At 50.2% G+C, this 17,423-nt stretch overlaps 1 protein-coding gene across 6 annotated transcripts in view; it reads left to right on the forward strand.

Annotated features, from left to right (window-relative positions):
* Positions 1 to 16,595, forward strand: part of PFKFB3 (6-phosphofructo-2-kinase/fructose-2,6-biphosphatase 3) — a 39,985-nt gene extending 23,390 nt beyond the window's left edge. Inside the window, exons 3-17 of one of the 6 annotated variants that reach the window (XM_083815501.1) lie at positions 561 to 686; positions 993 to 1,089; positions 1,544 to 1,610; positions 2,313 to 2,387; positions 2,664 to 2,720; positions 4,211 to 4,335; positions 5,044 to 5,251; positions 6,040 to 6,186; positions 6,563 to 6,667; positions 7,475 to 7,604; positions 7,830 to 7,892; positions 8,035 to 8,099; positions 9,487 to 9,657; positions 10,824 to 10,846; positions 13,719 to 16,595. In XM_083815501.1, coding sequence (XP_083671627.1) covers positions 561 to 686; positions 993 to 1,089; positions 1,544 to 1,610; positions 2,313 to 2,387; positions 2,664 to 2,720; positions 4,211 to 4,335; positions 5,044 to 5,251; positions 6,040 to 6,186; positions 6,563 to 6,667; positions 7,475 to 7,604; positions 7,830 to 7,892; positions 8,035 to 8,099; positions 9,487 to 9,657; positions 10,824 to 10,846; positions 13,719 to 13,725 — 1,466 coding nt within the window. In that variant the 3' untranslated portion in view covers positions 13,726 to 16,595. Of the gene's footprint in view, positions 1 to 560; positions 687 to 992; positions 1,090 to 1,543; positions 1,611 to 2,312; positions 2,388 to 2,663; positions 2,721 to 4,210; positions 4,336 to 5,043; positions 5,252 to 6,039; positions 6,187 to 6,562; positions 6,668 to 7,474; positions 7,605 to 7,829; positions 7,893 to 8,034; positions 8,100 to 9,486; positions 9,658 to 10,823; positions 10,847 to 11,108; positions 11,774 to 12,759; positions 13,696 to 13,718 lie in introns of those variants that run through there. The other 5 variants (XM_083815498.1, XM_083815499.1, XM_083815503.1 and 2 more) reach the window with 5 other exon arrangements.
* The last annotated feature ends 828 nt before the right edge of the window (positions 16,596 to 17,423 follow it).

Consider the following 17,423-nt stretch of genomic DNA (forward strand, 5'->3'; position numbering starts at 1 on the left):
ATTTCTTCCCTCGGATGGTGCCGTCTCCCACGCCCTGGCACATGCCCAGGTTGCTTGTGGCCATTCTTTAGGTTTTCATAGAATTGTCCAAACCACAGGGATGAGGGCTTGTGTTTGCATTGATTTTTTTTTTGGAAATGGGGAAACTGAGTCACGGAGGAGCCTGGGGCAGCTGCAGTTTCCTTGCTTGCTTTGCAGCCATCAGGATGTTCTCCTCTGGCTGTCAGGGTTGAATTTGGGTCAGGGTGGCTGAGCTGGGGCGCTTGTCTTGCTGACTCACGGAGCCATCTGTCCCTGCTCTGGCATGTATTCAGCAGATCTCATCATGGAAATAAGTTGGTGGGTTCCCTTGCTCGGGGTCTAGGTTGTCCACCCTCGGGAGAGGGGGATGCAGAGGAGAAATGATGGTGCATGGGGAGCAGAGGCTTTGGGTTTTCTCTAGCCTCCAAAGGACCTGGAGGAGGCTGGCTCAAAAGCAAGAGCTGTGCAGGGTTGATAACGAGATGCGCTGGTGGATTAACGGCTGCTGATGTTTTGCTTTCTCCTCTTCCTCCTCATAGCCTGTGGGCCTCAGCTCGCCAATTCCCCCACTGTGATAGTGATGGTTGGCCTCCCGGCCCGCGGGAAGACCTACATCTCCAAGAAGCTGACTCGCTACCTCAACTGGATCGGCGTCCCAACAAAAGGTGAGGAGTTTCGCTGGCTGCCTAGGGAAGGCACCAGGTTCAGGTCCTCAGGAGGTGTTCCAGGAGCTCCCTCCCATGGGAGGTAGAGGGGCATCTCACAAAAATATCACGGGCTCAATATTGACATCCTCCTGCCCCTTCTGCTGCACCCCAGGCTCTCCACCTTGGACACCAAGGGATGTCCCTGAGCCTTTTGCTGTAAGGATGCTTTTCCTTGGTCCATAGATAGTTATCCATGGGTGCTGCGCAGCTGAGCTGTGCTGGTGCACGCTCCTGGTTTTGACAGTCTTTGCCTTTCCCGTGCAGTTTTCAACGTGGGCGAGTATCGCCGCGAGGCAGTGAAGCATTACAGCTCCTATGACTTCTTCCGCCCCGACAACGAGGAGGCCATGAAAGTCCGGAGGTAAGTGTGGGACCTGTATCCCAAACAGGGTGCCGGAGCTAACGGTTAGCATCCGGGTTACCCTGCTTGTTGTGGGGTGCCAGAAGGGCTGGGCTGGAGCTAGAGATCTTCCTGCACGTGCGAGGATCATCTTTAGGTGATTTAGAGGTGGCAAGAGCTGAAAATTTAGAGCTGTTGAGGTTTGGTGGTTTGGGGTCCACAAAGCAGCCTCCATCATGGGTACTCTGAGGTCACCTTCAGGCTCACCATGAGGTCTGCAGCAATGTTTGGCCTTTACTTCTTTATCTGCACTGCAGAGCATCTTGGTGCTCAGTCTTTCAGTAGGTTGAGCCTCAGATCCCCCTGTGAGGGGGACAATGGGGCCAGGTTTGGGGTCACTCACCACCTTTGTGGGGGTCTGTGTGCCACTTATTGTGAGGACATCAGGACCACAGGGCTCTCATCTCTCTTGCAGGCAGTGTGCCCTGGCTGCCCTGAGGGATGTCAAGCAGTACCTGACAGAGGAGGCTGGACAGATCGCGGTAAGAGATGCCCTCTGTGGTAGCTGGCAATAGTCCTGGTCCCAAAGGTGCAGCTCACCCAGTGCAGCTCAGGGCAAATCACCTGTGGGAAAAGGGGCCGCTTGCTCACCCCAGGGCTTGTCTGGTGCTGACATCCCCATGCTGCATCATTGGCCCTGATCTCCCACAGAAATGGGGAAATCAGGACTTTGCAGGCTTGCCAAAATCAGAGTTGGGGATGAACAGTCCCGTCCTGCTCTGTGGTTGTGCTTCCTTTGTTTGCTAACCCCTACTTTGAGATCCTCTGGGCAATCTGCATCCTCCCCACTGTCAGCTGGTGTGTTTCGCATTTAAAATGTGATGAGGAAGCTGTGACTCTTATGTAGGCTGAGAAAGCTTTTTTCTTTCTTAACTTCTCTCTCATACATCCTATAAAATATTTCTTGCTCCCAAACCCCAGCACTTCATCAGTAAATGCTCTGGGGTCTTTCCTCCATCTCTCAGGCTATTTTACTGAGTCTGTTGCTTGTCCCTATTTTTTCCTAAAAGTTCCCTGAAATTAGGCAGCTGGGAAATGAGAAAGGATGTTACAAAATGCCCTCCATGAGAGAGAAAAGTGTGTGGCTTTTCTGAAATCTCCACTACTTCCCCTGGTTTTAAGTTGAGGAAGGGTTCGATGAGAAACCAGACATCCGTGTTGATAACCAACATTTTTCTTTAAAGGTTTTTGATGCCACCAATACCACACGGGAGAGAAGAGGGATGATCCTAAACTTTGCCAAAGAAAATGGGTTCAAGGTTGGTACCATCAGGCTGCTGCCTATGTTTCATAGTCCACAATAGTGAAAAAGTAGACATAAAGAATATATTATTGTGTTGTCCTGAGGATGCTCCACTGTAAGGGATTTCACTGCTGGATTGATCAACGGTGTGTGAACCCTTCCTGGTCCTGGAGAAAAGATGGCATTGGGGTGGAGGGAGTGAAGCTGGGAAGGAGGCTAGGTTGAACAAGAGCTGGTTGAATGTCCTAAACGTAATTGCTGGTCTTCAGCTGAGCTTTGCTTTGCCTTGCAGGTGTTCTTCATTGAGTCTGTCTGCAACGATCCCACGGTTGTTGCCACCAATGTTATGGTAAGCATGGAAGCAGCTTGTTTTGTTTTCCCTCGTGTAGGGTTTTCCACCTGTGCCCAACTGGGTTCTTATCAGAAGACATCTGACATCTTGCCAGACTCAGTTGAGGGTTAGGAGTTTTTTAATCTCTTTATGACATATTTGTCCTGGGATGATAAAGGAGCCTTTCCAGGGCTGCCTGGAGGTAGTGAAAATAAAAGTTGTGGTGGCCTGTCCCCAGCTCCCTTCTGCTCTCTCTGCATGGCTGTTAATGTTTAACTTGATATCAAGGAGGGATGTGTATTTAGGCTGCTTCGGTGACCCCCAAAGTCCCTCTTTTTGGAAGTGATGGGTGTGGTTAAGTGTTTAAATCCCATCAGAGAGCAGTCAGACTTGGTGTCTTCAGCCACATGCAGCTTTACAGAGTCTATTGAGGTCTGCTTTGAGAAGAATAGCAGCTCAACTTGGAGGTTTCTTGCCGCTAGCTGAGATCTTGGCTGGGGGAGCAGCATAAAAATTTGCTTACTGGCTCCTTTGGGAGCTGCTGGATCTCTGGTTTCCCATGAGCAGAAATGCTTCTTTGCCATTTAGGCTTCCTTGGACAGGTGGATGCTACTTGGTTTACCTAGATATGATTAATGTCAATGGAAGTATCCTTTCCTCCCCTGGGCTGTGCTCCAGCCTTGTCTCCAGCTGTAGGTTTGCACTTTGCCAGTTGTCTTAAAGCATCTGGGAATGTGTCATGGGATATCCAAAGTCTGAGAGAGGCTTTTCCTTGGGTTTAGTTCTGCCCCCAGGACTGGCTGCACAATGGGCACCAGGGTAGGGGCCAGCACTCGGCATCTGCTCCTGCTGGGAGCTGCTGCCCTGTGGCTCGTTGGGTGGTTGCACACTGCCTTTTCCCTGACACTGCTAAAATGTTCAGTTTAGTTCTTTTTTTATTATGATTCCTTTGCAACACCCTGAAGCTGTATTTTTGCAGGATTTAATCCCTCCCTTTGGAAACTAGTTCTTGAAGGGCGGAAAAAAATGAACTACTATCTCAGTGTAGATTTTTGCTCTACGGGGTGCTTGTGGATGAATAGTGCTTTTCGTGCTGGGATCAGTGCAGAAAATAGCTGTGAGCCTGGGGTGCTGTTGCTCACATTTCTTGGCTGTTATCCTGTTGGTTTCAGTGTTGCTCGGGAGGTTACTGATGTGTAATGCAGCTGCTCAAACCCAAATCTTCAGGAAGGACGACCTGTTAGAGTAGCTCAGGCGGAACTCTGTGTGAGTTCTGGATATTCCTGTGGCCCACTTTGGGTCTCGTTCACTTCTTTTCTTTCTTATAGTAAGTGACGGCTGTGAAAATGTCTCAGTCAATAGCTGGATCTTGGCAGGGCTTTGAGATTATCACAGTCTGACTGTTGGATCCCTGCTGCACCCACAGCCCCAGATGGGCAGCAGCCTTCCTTACCTGCCTGGAAAGCTTCCTAACCACTCCTTTCGGTGTTTTTTCTCCCCTGCTGCAGGAAGTAAAATTGTCCAGCCCTGATTACCGGGACTGTAATTCGACCGATGCCATGGAGGACTTTATGAAGAGAATCAATTGTTACCAGGCCAGCTACCAGCCACTTGACCCTGATGACTATGACCGGTAAGAAACTTCCTGACCTCGGATTGGGCTGGCTTTGAATGCCTTTTGTCTTCCTGGAGAGGAGTAATGAAGTATGGGGTTGTATTTCACTTTGTGTTCAAGTACGTGACCATGCTGGAGTAACATATGGCCAAGCCTTGCTGTAAATTCAGGTCTCTTCCTTGAATACTCGATACTGTTTTCTCCATCCCTCTGCCAGGGAGCTGGGCAGCGAAACCTTCCCAGGCTCTTGTGGGTCCACATGTGCTGGTTTCTGGCGTGTTTTTTCACAGTCCCAGTTAAAGGAAGGGATTGCTTAGACAGACTCAAGGTTGAGCAAGCCCTGTGGTTTCCACCTTTGCTGTCCTGCATGACCGTGTGGGCTGCAACATGTTGCCTCCCAGCCTCTCCACTGCTCACAAATACATCTGTGTGTGCCCTGCACAGATAATCCTGGGCCAGCTGAGTGCTGTCCTGGGGTGGAACGTGCCCCCTGCAAGGTTTAATCCTCTTACTGCTGCAGGGAGGAAGGGCGATTACACTGGTGTTACTTAGCTCTCCGTGAATTGCCGTTGCCTATCGGCTTCCTGTTGAAAATAGCCTGCAGGAAATCCTTTTAGCTGGGTGATTATATTGACTGAGATACCTCACCAGGCTGTTCTGTGGGGGTGGTGTGTTTTTCTGCTTTCCCTGTTGGCATCCCCCTCATCCTTGTTGTGCTTTCCCTAGGGAGCTTTCTCTCATCAAAGTCATCGACGTTGGTCGGCGGTTCCTGGTCAACAGGGTCCAGGATCACATCCAGAGCAGGATCGTTTACTACCTGATGAACATCCATGTCCAGCCCCGCACCATTTACCTGTGTCGGCACGGCGAAAGTGAGTTCAACCTCAAGGGGAAGATTGGAGGCGACTCGGGCCTCTCCAACAGGGGCAAGAAGGTAAGGGAAAGGAATATTCCCCTGTGGCTCTGCAGGTGATGTGGCTGTAGGAGACGCTGTGTTGTATATTTGGTGCCACCTTGGGTACTTAGAAGATCCATCTATAGGGCTGGTGAAATTTGGGCTTGAGCGTGGCTTGAAACAAGACTGTAGCCACTGGAGTTGCATGCTGTTATTTGATAGAGGCTGGTCTGCAAATGTCTCTAGGAGAGAATATCTTCATTGCTTGGGTGGGTTCAGCCCTAACACAGGCAGGGTGGGATGTAGAAGGACTGCTGCCACCCTTCAGTTAAGCTAGTCAACTCCAAGGGTGCCTTCAGTTCTCTCACTGATTCTTCATGGATGTGGTCAAGAGAGCTGCTCTAGGAAGGGTTAATAGCTATTTTGGCTTGCCATCACCATTTTGAAGTCCAAATCAAGTCAGCTAAGGTGTGACTATTATCAAGGACTACAGAATACATCCAGTTAGCTCTCTGACAAATAAACTGCTGTGGTTAAGGATGGTCTGGGATCTTTCACATCATAGGAGAGGCCAGGTTGTCATGGGGCTTCTTGGATGCTGCTCCTTAATTATATTAGTTTGCAGCTCCTGCCATTCTTTGTCTGCATGCCCCTTGTAGCTTTTGGGAATAAATGGTGTGTGAGGCTGCTCTTCACCTTAGAGCAAAAGGCCAATACATCTCTCTACAGAAGGCAAAAGAGGTCCTGGGGAAGACTTACTGGGAAGCAGGGAGGAAGGCCCATTGGGAAGCTGTGGGTCAGGAGTCAACCTCTTCTGTGTCCTACAGTTTGCGCTGGCACTGAACAAGTTTGTTGAGGAGCAGAACCTAAAGGACCTCAAAGTCTGGACCAGCCAACTAAAGAGAACAATCCAGACAGCAGAAGCACTCCAGCTGCCCTATGAGCAGTGGAAGGCACTCAACGAAATAGATGCTGTAAGTACCTTTGGTTGCAGTAGGGAAGGCTAGATTGTGGTGATCGTGGGTTGGCAAGAGGGGGAGATAGCTCTGGCCTTTTCTTAATCTTGTATAGATCTCACCTTTTATGGGGAAATTTTCCTTCTGAGGGGGGGAATAGAATTTTTCCTGCTCTAGTACTCACAGCTTGGCATTGAAATTGTACAATATGCAGAACCTTCAGGATTTTGGCTTGAATAAGTAGGTTAAGATGACACTTGCTTGGACCTGCCCTCTATCTGATCTCTCCAAGGATTAAAGACAAATGCCTTGGAGAAGGGTTTGTGTCTTAGGTGTGCTGATGCTTTTTGATTTCAGCATGGCCCGTAACCTCTTGGCTGTCCTGTTCTTGCAGGGTGTGTGTGAAGAAATGACCTACGAAGAAATCAGGGACCAGCATCCAGAGGAATTTGCTTTACGTGATCAGGATAAATATTACTACCGCTATCCTTCTGGAGAGGTAGGCCTGCAAGGAGACCTCCAGAGATGTGGCTGTTATTTGAGCATGGCCTATTTGTTTTCATGCTACTTGGGCATAGAAGACAGGAGAGTAGAGGAGAAAGCAGATGCTCCAGGAAGCAAGAATTAAGAAAGGGTCGGGGCTCCTGTTTAACTTTTGCTTTTAGTTCTTGTAATACGGTATATGGAGATCTCATTAAGAAGCACAACACTTAACAAACAGGCCAAATGACTTCATAGTCAATTATTTGGGAAAGTCCAAAGGCCTCCTAGTCTAGCCTGCGTCACTAGGTCCACTCGGTCTTGTGGTGCCAAGGTTTTTGCCTTTCTTTCACTTCCAAATTAGTAATTTCAGCCCCTGCTGTCTGCGTCACTTGCTGAGGGCTGATGTTGATATCTTTGTTTGCTCCTGGCATGGGGAACATGACCTGTTTTCAAGGTGTGACACACTGAGGTGGGAACTGACGTCAGTCTTCGGTGATGCTTTAGGTTGTGAACTGGGCTTTTTTAGCACCAAATTAAGCCACGTGCATTTACATTTGGGAAATGTAAATGTTTGGAGACATACTAATGCCAGCATGCCTAACAAAAGAATGTCAGGGAATGGCTGGCATTGACTCTAAGTGTCTGGTGTTCCTTCTGGGTGCCTGTCGTGGTTCTTTATGAAACCCTTCAAAACCCTGGCTGTTGGTTTAGTTTAGTCAGAAGCATGAAAATAATAGATGAACCAAGACAATGCCCATTGTTCTTTGTAAGGTCTTTGTTTTCCTGGCTCTACACTTATCTCCCTGCCCTTCTTCTGTCCCAGTCCTACCAAGATCTGGTGCAGCGCCTAGAGCCAGTCATCATGGAGCTGGAGAGACAAGAGAACGTCCTCGTGATCTGTCACCAGGCGGTCATGCGCTGTCTCCTTGCTTACTTCTTGGACAAAAGTGCAGGTGAGCTCTGTGACCCTGGGCTGGGGTGGGGGGGGGGGGGGTTGATCCTGCTGCAGGAGGGATGACAGATGGAGCTCTGAAGAGATGAAATAGGGGTTCCTGTCCATGCAGGGACTGGAGAACGCATTCCTTTAGTATGGGATGGCTTTTAGGTGTTGAGGAAGATTTCCAAACCTGCTTTTGGAGAGGGGATGGGGTAACTCTCTTGCTTTGCTTTCTCTGCAGACGAAATGCCCTACCTGAAGTGTCCTCTTCACACAGTATTGAAGCTGACCCCAGTGGCCTACGGTAAGTGTGGCGTTTCTCCTTGATGTGCCTGGGTGTTTGACTTGTGCCTCCTTTGGGAGGTGGGCAGGGCTCTGGGGTGGAGCATCCTGCACCTCTTGGCTTTTCTGACAGCCTCTCCATTTCCCTATGCTCCCTTCTGCAGGCTGCCGGGTGGAATCCATCTCTCTGAACATCGAAGCTGTTAACACCCACAGAGAGCGGCCAGAGGTGAGTGTTGCTCTTCCTCAGCCATTCCCTGGTGTCCCCCTTTTCCCTATCCTCACCTGGCAGTGAGGATGCCTGGGGTGGGCATGGGGAGATAATTGCTCAGCCAGGTGCTTGGAAGTGCCCCTGGAGCACCACAGGGGTTCTTGCTCTGCAAAGATTTGGCCAATCAAGGGTTTTCCAAAGGAAAATGACTTGCATGTGCCTGCTTCCCAGTGTGTTTGCTCAGATGAAAGCTCACCCAGGGATGGGTCCTTCCTGGGCTCTGACTTTCGCCTTTACAATCATCTGCTTGCCCAAAGAGGGAATGGAGCACTGGATGGAGAAGGTGGCTTCTCCCAGGTGTCCTAACTGGCTGGCAGAGCCCAAGCTCAGTGGCTTGTCCAACATCTCCATCCTCTGTGGTTTTTCCTGGCATGCCCACAGCTCTGTGTGGCTACCAGAGTGCTGTTCTGTAGGGTGCTGGGGGAAAAGACCCCTTGCATGGAGGAAAAATCCCATAAGGTCTGGTCTGGGGTGCTCCATGAGGAGCTCGGAGGCCAGAGCAAGGGGATGCCAGCCTGGCATCGGGGCTGGACAGCTCCCCAAAGGGGACCCCGTGTCCAACTTCCCAACTTGCACGTAGTAGTGATGGGTCCCAGCTGGTGGTGGGATGGTCAGATCCATCCCCTTTCAGGACACATCTTCAGGGGTGAATCCAATCCTTCCCTGTGGTGTGTCAGGGCCGTTGATGCCCTTGTCCATCACCGTGGCTGGGGGGCTGCGTGGCGCGGTGGGGACAGAGTGAGGCACATGCAAAGCGCTTGGGTTCCTCTGCTCGGCTGTGCGGGCGCTGCCCCTCCATCCCACCTGGCTTGTGTTGGAGCTTGGTGCTGACCATCGCTGGCTGCTCTGTGCGATTTCCCCAGTCTTTCTTATCAGCCCGGGCTCGCTCTTCTTTCCTCTTCTTGCTTTCGTGCCCTGGGGCAGAGGGGCTGCCTTTGAGGAGCAGACCGATGGGCAGGTCTCTGGTGTGCGAAATGGTGGCTGTTGATTACTGCTGTGCTTTGTAGTAATACCTATTTACCTTTTTTTGTGATCAAAGGCTCAGGTGAGGAGAAATTCTGTCTCACTTCTGAGTGCAGGGCCTTTTTTCCTCCCCTTCTTGGGAAATCACACTGCGCTCTTGAACATTTTGCATCAGTTTCCTTTTTTTCGGTGTCCAGAACCTTTCAATACATCCAACTAATCCTTTGCACGTTGACAGCAATTGTGGGGGAAAAGCAGAGGCTGCTTTAAGAAAAAAACAAAAACAACCTGCTTCTTTTTTCTTTATAACTGTCGCCTTCTTCCCTTTTTTATTTTACTTTATTTTTATTTACTTTTTTTTCTTTTTCTCACTCTAATTTAGGAAGCAAAGAAGGGACCTAACCCGCTCATGAGACGTAATAGCGTTACCCCTCTAGCAAGCCCAGAGCCCACCAAAAAACCTCGCATCAACAGCTTTGAGGAGCATGTGGCTGTTTCTTCCGCCCTGCCAGGCTGTGTTCCTCAGGAAGTGCCCACGCAGCTGCCGGGACAAGTTAGTTAAACTCTTTTTTTTGTTTTGTTTTGTTGTTGTTCTCGTTGTTTATTGTTTGTTGTCCTCCTCCTGTTGCTCCTGAAGCTGAGGAACGGCTTGCACTTGTCGCATCCTGTGCTGCTGTCTCTGAGATGCTCTCTCCCCGCTTCTCCTGTGGCTGCTGTCCTCCTGCATTGCGTTGGTTTCAGGAGCACCCGGTGAAGGGTGGCTGTCAGCCCTCTAGTGGGTTTTGAGAGCGTCGGAAAGCCCCAAAGCTCTGGGCCAAATCGAGCGACTATGTTAATTTAGGAATTGCCTTCACGTCCCCTGTTTGACATCGCTGTGTCACAGGATAACGGTTGAGGCTGGAAGGGACCTCTGGGGGTCATCTGGTCCAGGTCCTGCTCAGGCTGAGCAAAATAGAGCAGGTTGCCCAGGACTATGTCCGGATGGGAGCCAGTTCTCTAGACCAAATGGCTCGTGCCTTCCTCCAGGATGCACTCAGCTCCACGGTAGACCTGGGCATTGCGATAAGGCCAGGATTCTTGGGCTTCCTTGAAGATGCTACGAGGACCCTTCTTTGCCTGCGGGTCTTCCTTCCTTCCCAGAGCAATAGGCAAAACAGACCGAAAACGAGTAGAAGCCTCTTTGATGCACGAGGCATGGTGAACCCAGTTGCCTAGTGCAGCCCTGGGTGAAAACCTGTTTGTTTTTTTTTGCTGCCCCCCTGCTTATGTGTTCTCTCTCCTCTCACCCACCCGTGAAAGGATGAAGAGAGACTTCTTGGCGCATGCTTCTCCAGGAGCAAAAGCCTTTGGTTATGGAGCTGGGGTGCTACCAGAGACGCTCATGAGCCCCTTTTGCCATGCTGCCGGTCCCCCTGGCTCCTTGTTGGCTCTCGCTGCCTGCTTTTCGTGTTGCCTGGTGTCTGCTCACACCAAGTGGGATTAGGAAGGGTGCCGTGCTCCAACCACCGCTCTGCTTTGCACAAACCTTGCCGCCCCGGCTGGCTCCTCCATCTCTTGGGGCTCTGTTTGGGCTGGCTGAGTCTTGCGACAAACCCTCCTTTGCTTTGGGGTTTGGAGGTGCTTGGATGCCCCTCGCTGCCACCTGCTGCCCCCTGCCCTGTCTCCTGCGGCGTTACTGACACCTCTCTTTCCATTTTCTCTCTCTTTCTCTCTCTACAGCCTTTACTAGGAAAGGCATGCCTGTAAGTACCTTCTTGCGTCTTATTTCCCTTCCTACCCTCTTCCTGTGTTTTCTTGCCAGTGGTTATTTTGTTGTTGCTGTGAAACCTGGCTGGGACATGGTTTTCTTGGAGTTGATATTCCTGGGTCTGAGTGTGGGATTTGGGTGCGTCTTGGGAGTGATAAAGAGGGGGCTGTGGGGGCTGCTTTGTCCAAACCACAAGTATCCTACCTTGATAAAATGCCCCAATTTGGTTGGGAAACAAAGCGAATTGTCACTTGCAGATGCTGCCTAAATTCCTGCCTCCTCCCTGAATAGTCACTGGATGGGAGATGCCGTTGGGTTTTCCTGGAGTTCTCTGTGGCAGCGCTTTGTAATGTAGGTGATAGACCCAGGTGGTCTGTCCTTCCTGGGGGCTGAGTTGTGTCTGTGAGTGATGGCACGAGAGAGATTCCTGGGGAAGGCTCTGACCTCAGCTCCCTGCAGGCTTTTATCACCTGCATGGGAGCAGGGACATATTTTGGGGAGCTGGGCTGACCCTGGGTCCTGGCATCTGTAGTTCTGCCAACCTGGATTTTGGGAACAGTTAGCCCAGACATCTTGGGCAGAGTAGACACAAGGATGCGCTCTTCATCTGGCTCTATTAAGAAGGCAAGATGCCTTCGACATAAAATGCTCTAATTAGGATTAGGATTAATTGAGGCTTTGACACTTGAACTCAGTGCTGTTAGATCATTGTGTGCTAGGGACAAGATAGCTTCTGGTTATATCCAAAGCATTTGGACTCATTTCATGATACATCGCTGAGTTAAGAGAGCATCAGCCACTGAAAAGTGTGCTCAAATGTCTTCCCAAAGACCAGGGAGATGCTGAGGCTGGCATAGTGCCCAGGGGTCTCTTTGTCATCTATGGTTTAGATCAGCCTATGTGCATCCTTGTCCTGGTTCATTTTGTGGGCTGAAGATGAAGGAATTTGCTATAAACTGGTGCTGCTTTTGTGTAACTGGCGAACCTCGTGTTTCTTCCCTTTTCCCCAAAAATGATGTTAGAAAAGTCAGACTTGGCTTTGCTGATGGGTGTGTTGGGGAAGAGCATGCTGATGCTCCTGGGTGAATGTAGAGGTTGGGTTGCTCAGCATGGCCTGCATGCCCATGCTCCTTGCTGCTCATAGGCACAGAAGCCCCTGATGAAGTGCCTGGTCCTCCTGGGGGTTGCTTGCAAATTGGCTTTGTTTTTGTCCATCCCTCCATCCACCTTTTTCTCCATCCATGTTGCAATAGTAAAAGCACTGCATGCCTTGGTGCCAGCTGGGACATCAAAAACATGAGTCAGGGGACAGCTGCTTTGGGTTGTGCTAGACCCTGAGCTCATCTGGAGCAGGTGTGATGGTTTACCCATCCCAGGTGGGTTGGGAGCAGCAAGGTTAAAATCTCCAGCCTTCCTCCACCTATGGCTTCCTCCAGGGAGCCTTCCTCCACCTATGTGTGGGGCTAAAGGGTTGGTTTCAAGGGAGCCTGGAAGACCCTGTAGACCAAAGGCTTGGTGGCACCATCACTGCTGTCACCTTGTATGGCTGTCCTGTCCCCGACCATGTCCCCCTACAGCCTGTATGGAGTCAGGGGAGGTGGAGGTTACCTCCTTTCCCAGTTTGTGCTGCTTGGAGGCACTTGCCAGTGGGTGCTCTGTTGCATTGACCATCACTAGTGGGGGCTTGTTGCTATCCAGAAGAACCAGGGGACACCTGTAGAGGCCAAGGGTACAGCTGCATGCCTCCTGACCATGGGGTTGAGCTGGTTTGGGTTTACAGGACTAACTACTGTGTTTTCTTTTCCTTCTGCTTGGTTTGTGATCCAAGTTGCACTTCGTAATGACAACCCAATTTAAAGTCTCTCCTCTCCCCTCCCTTCTTCTCCCCTTCACTTTTCATGCTTAAAGACGACCCGTTTGTCACTTTCTCAAAGTTTTCTCTTTACTAATATTTCCAAGGTAAATGGCTGTTGGGTGCATGTGGCTTTTCCTAACCCTCACCCTGTCTCCATAGATAATGCAGACCAGCTTGTCCCACTCTGTGGCCAGGCTATGAGGTAGTCGCCGGTGCTTGTTAAGAGGCAGTTTAGGTAGTAAAATACTAAAAATGCTAAGAAACCTTCCTAGCTGTTTCCTAATCCCTTCCCCTCTGACCTTTTGTGTAGTTCTGTGAACTGGGAAACGTCTTTGTGGTGGTGGTCATCTCTTTAGGTGTCTCCTCTGTTGGATGCTCTCCTCCAGGGGCTGATGTTTTGCTGGGTGTCTCTGGGTTTGTGGTGGTGGCAGCAGGGCTGTGCTTGAGGCAGCTCTGGGGCCTGCAGGATGTCACGGGTGAACGTTGCTCCAGCCATTCCACCACTGGTGATGGCTGGTGGCCATGCCAACTCCTTGGCAGTGTTGCTGCTCTGTCCTGAGCTGCCTCTTTTGGGGTGGTGCTGAGGATGGTCAAACGGTGGCCTCCACACACCAGGTTGGGGGGACGCTGCCCAGCCCCAAGGGAAACTGGAGAGATGCCTACTGGGGCTCCTGCAAGGATTGTTGTGTCCTGTCTTTGTCTTGCATGGACCAAAGAGTGGCTCCAGGCTTAGCTCAGTTTTTTTTAGGGGTATTTTTGCCAGGTTCCCACCCTGCAGATAATAAAGCTGGTTGATGCTCAAGGAAGGGATGTAGGTAGTGAGGCGGTACGTCTCCTCCCCAACCCTCTCCTTGGGTGGATGGTGTTCTCTCCCTCCATGGTGGATGCTTTCGTAGTGCCCCATGTTGTGGCTTTGTTACTGCCTCTGTCAATGTGCACGTAGAAGATGCTGGCTGGGGTGAGGTCTGGTCCCAGCATGACCCCAACCGTGCTCCTTCCCCTCTCGTTGCAGAACATGAACAACTCGCAGAAGCCATCATGACTCTGTCGGCGCTGTCGCAAGGCCACCAGCGACGCCAGCTCCCATCCCATCGTCATTTCTTGAAGCTTGCTTATTAAACCGGTCTCCTCCATTTGCGGCAAGGTCGACCCTCGGCTGTTTCTATCCATGCCCGTTCATCTGCAAACTGCTCTGCCAAAGGGGGGAGAGAGGCGGGAGAGCGAAGGAGAGGAGGGAGACGAGCTCCCGGGTTCACCAGGTCTCCAGGCTTGCAGCATTGCTCTCCTCTCCGGCGTCCTGCTAGAGCGTAGCAAGCTGTAAAGTGCTTCTAGCGCGCAGAAGTCTTCAAGTTTAATTTTCCTCTGTAAGCGGTTTTGATCTCCTTTTGTATAGCTGATTGGTACCCGTCTGTCTCGGGGTGGAGTGTATATATGTGAATGGTGCGGGGTTAGTGGAGAAACGGGGGGAAGAGGGGTGGGGGGAATGAAGGGGGTGTTGTTGTTGTTATTATTATTATTATTACTAATTATTTGGCAAGGAAGCCCCTAACACGCTGTGCTGCAGTCCTTGACCCGCACCAGCTACAGCCCGCCACACACCTCGTTGAGGTGCACAAGAACTGCTGGCTTTAACCGAAAAATAACAGCAAAAATTATATATATATATATATATATATAAAGCCCCATGTGTCAACTGATATACCTTGGAGGGGTTTGCAGAGAATATAAATCTGCTGAAACTGGCCATGAGCTGCTTGTAGCATAGAGGGGGAACCACACTGATGCTGGCTTGGGCAGACCCCAGCCCCTAGGGCTGCTCCAAATTCAGGTGTGGTTTTTTTTTTTTTGGCAAGGGGACTGAGTGCCAGTTGAGGTGATGTGCTGGTAATTGGCCTTCCCTTTCCTCTGCCTTGAAGGAAAGAGATGTAGGGGGGTGAGAATGCCTGCAGTGCTGCAGGAGGTAGGTGGCCGGGCTGAGCTGGACGTGTCGTGCAGGCAAGTAGCTCTCTTGGATGGAGGTGGCCAGGAGTCTGGCCAGCTCCTAGGAGTCCCTGTGTGTCGGCAAAAAGCCACAAGAAGAGATATTTTGTCTTTTTTTTATTTTATTTAATCTATATACATGCACACGTGTGTGTGTGTAGGTATATGTATATATAGAAACCGCTTGGTTTTTGCACTTTATTTGTGGCAGGAGCTAACTATTTTATTTCTTTTATTATTATTTTTTTTAAGCTGTGCCTCTTAACAGGGGAAGCCTGAATGCAGGCAACTTTTTTTTCCTTTTTGCGTGCTGGGAAGCTGGGACTACACAAAAGCAGTAGTTATGGCTTCTGAGGTGTGCGTGCGTGCAGGGGAAAACAGGGCAAGGTTCTGGCTTGGGTTCCTTCAGCCCTTCAAACCACCTTCCTGGTGGCTTGAGATACAAGAACCCTTGGCAGCCCAGCCTAGGCTGCGAGCCAGCAGTTAAAGGACAACTTAACCACTATTGCTTTGTGCAAAAATCTGTGGTTCCTTGCCCTGTCCTATGTATTGCATTTTCTTCATCCCTGTCTTGTGCTTTTTCCCTGCACGAGTGAGCTGGAGGCAGGAGGTGAAAGTGGTCAAGTCCTCCTGCATCCCCTTTTTTGGGGGGGACTGGATAGGGGCAGCCTTTTGGTTTTACCCCTCCTTTGGCTTCCTCCTCTCCCCTGGGTAGGAAACAATATCCCTGCAGACAGGAGCAGAGAGTTTTTGGGGAAAGTGATTTTCTTTTTTATTTTTTGATTTTTTTGGGGGGGGGGGGGGGGGGGGAGGTTGGTCTGTTTGTCCTTTGGGAAAAGGCGAACCGCAGTGCCTAGCACTTCCGTCTCATGCAGCAAAAACCATGTTGCATGGGCTCAACAGCAGGATGGGTTTGGGACCATGCTTAGTCCCTATCCAACCCCAGGAGCCAATCCTGGCGGTGCCCTGCCTGCATGTGTCCATATGTGTATATTCCTGTACAGATGAAACAAAAACACTTCCACCTCTTTTTTTTCTTAACTGCAATAAAGCAGAGTCCTGCGTGCATGTGCGGTTGACGTCTGCCCTTTCGGTTTCCCTGACTTTGAGAGAGACGAGTGCCTGAGCAGGGCGGCTCGCTGGCCCTTGTAGCCCATTTCCTGGGGAGTTATCTTTCTCCTCCTGCTACCAAAAGATAAGCTGGCAAACGCAAACATGATGTCTGGCTGCCCCTGATCAATCCTGTAAGCGTGTAATTCTGCAGATGTTTTGGCATGTATTTGTGTGTGTGTACATATATAAATTTATATATATTAAAAATCTGGGAAAAAAACACCCTTAAACTATTTCTTCCTCTGGAAATACTAAAAGTCTCAGTCCCACAAAAAGATAAAACCTGGTCATGTTTATTTTTCTTTTTTGGATGTATTTTCCTTTTTTTTTTTTTGCCCCCATCAAGAGGGAGCAGCAGAGTGGTCCTCTCTTGCTTGGGGGTAGGTGGCAGGATGGTATCACCCCCATCCCATTGAGTTTTGGCTAACAGAGCCAGGACCAGGCAGGGATGCTGCAGCCAAGAAAGGTGGCCAGAGGGGACTTGTCGAACCACACCAATAGTTCCACCCCCCCCTTTTTTTTGGTTTTGTTTTCCTTTGTGATACTTGAATTTATTTTTTTATGATTTTTTTGATAGTGAAATGCTTTTTATTTATTTAATGTATACTGCAGAGCTTGGAGAGAAGGGTAGTTACTTGGGATTCTTTTTTTGTGTGTGTGCTATGTTAACTGTTCTGTATATACGTCTGGAATAATTGCCTGATACAAAGCTGTGCCAGCTTAAAAACAGGGTATGCCTTTCAGAAATTTGTATATTTTGCAGTTGCTGGACCAATAAAATATCTTGTTGAAATAAGGATGTGACCTGTCTCTTCCCTTGCTTTGGAATCATGCCCTCGGGCACCTCTCCTGCAGTGTGGGGGCCCTGGGGGGTGACCCTTGTGCAGCACCATCCTGCCTTGCACATATGGGGACTGCTCCAGCCCCATGCCTTATAAATCCCTCCTGGCCCTACAGGGGCTTCCTGCAGCCCCTGCTCTCATCTTCCCTGGGGTTTCAGAGTAGGAGGAACCTTTGGGAACCAAGCCTTGCTGCGATGTGCAGGTACTGTCTGCCTTCTCCCCTTGGCCCCCCTGTTCTGTAGGATTTTAAGCTTGACTGAGACAGCTACAAAGCTTTTTCCTAGGTGTGTGTGTAGATAGGGGAAGTGCTGATGCTCATCCTTGCAAACATCCCAGCAGCACGGCACACCTGCGCTCACCAGGAAAGCCAGAAACCACAAGGCTTTTTTTTTTTTTTTTACTGGCCTCCCCGGCCTAAGCAAGGACAAAACATTCCTGTCTTATTTCAGGGCAGGGAGCGTGGCCTTGCACCCGCCTTGTGCACAGACCTAAAGGATACAGCAGCCTGAGGTTGTGTGTAGACACAACAGCAGTGCTGCTCCCCGCATCCCTGGGCGGGCAAGGGCTGTTGGAAGCCACAATAATCTTGTCCTTGTGGGGAGAAAAAGCTTTTGCCTCCCAGGGCACAGCTGTGGGTAGCATTTCCAAGGCTGTTCTGCAAGAAAAAGCTCCCCATAAAAAGCCTTTCTCCCTTTTTCTGCGTGCAGGGGCAGGATGGGGACCGTCTCGCACCACCTGTGCAGGGGCAGGGGGGCATGGTTCAGCACCATCCCTGCAGCATC

The sequence above is a fragment of the Anser anser genome, assembly GCF_964211835.1.
Source record: "Anser anser genome assembly, chromosome: 1".
Taxonomy (NCBI): domain Eukaryota; kingdom Metazoa; phylum Chordata; class Aves; order Anseriformes; family Anatidae; genus Anser; species Anser anser.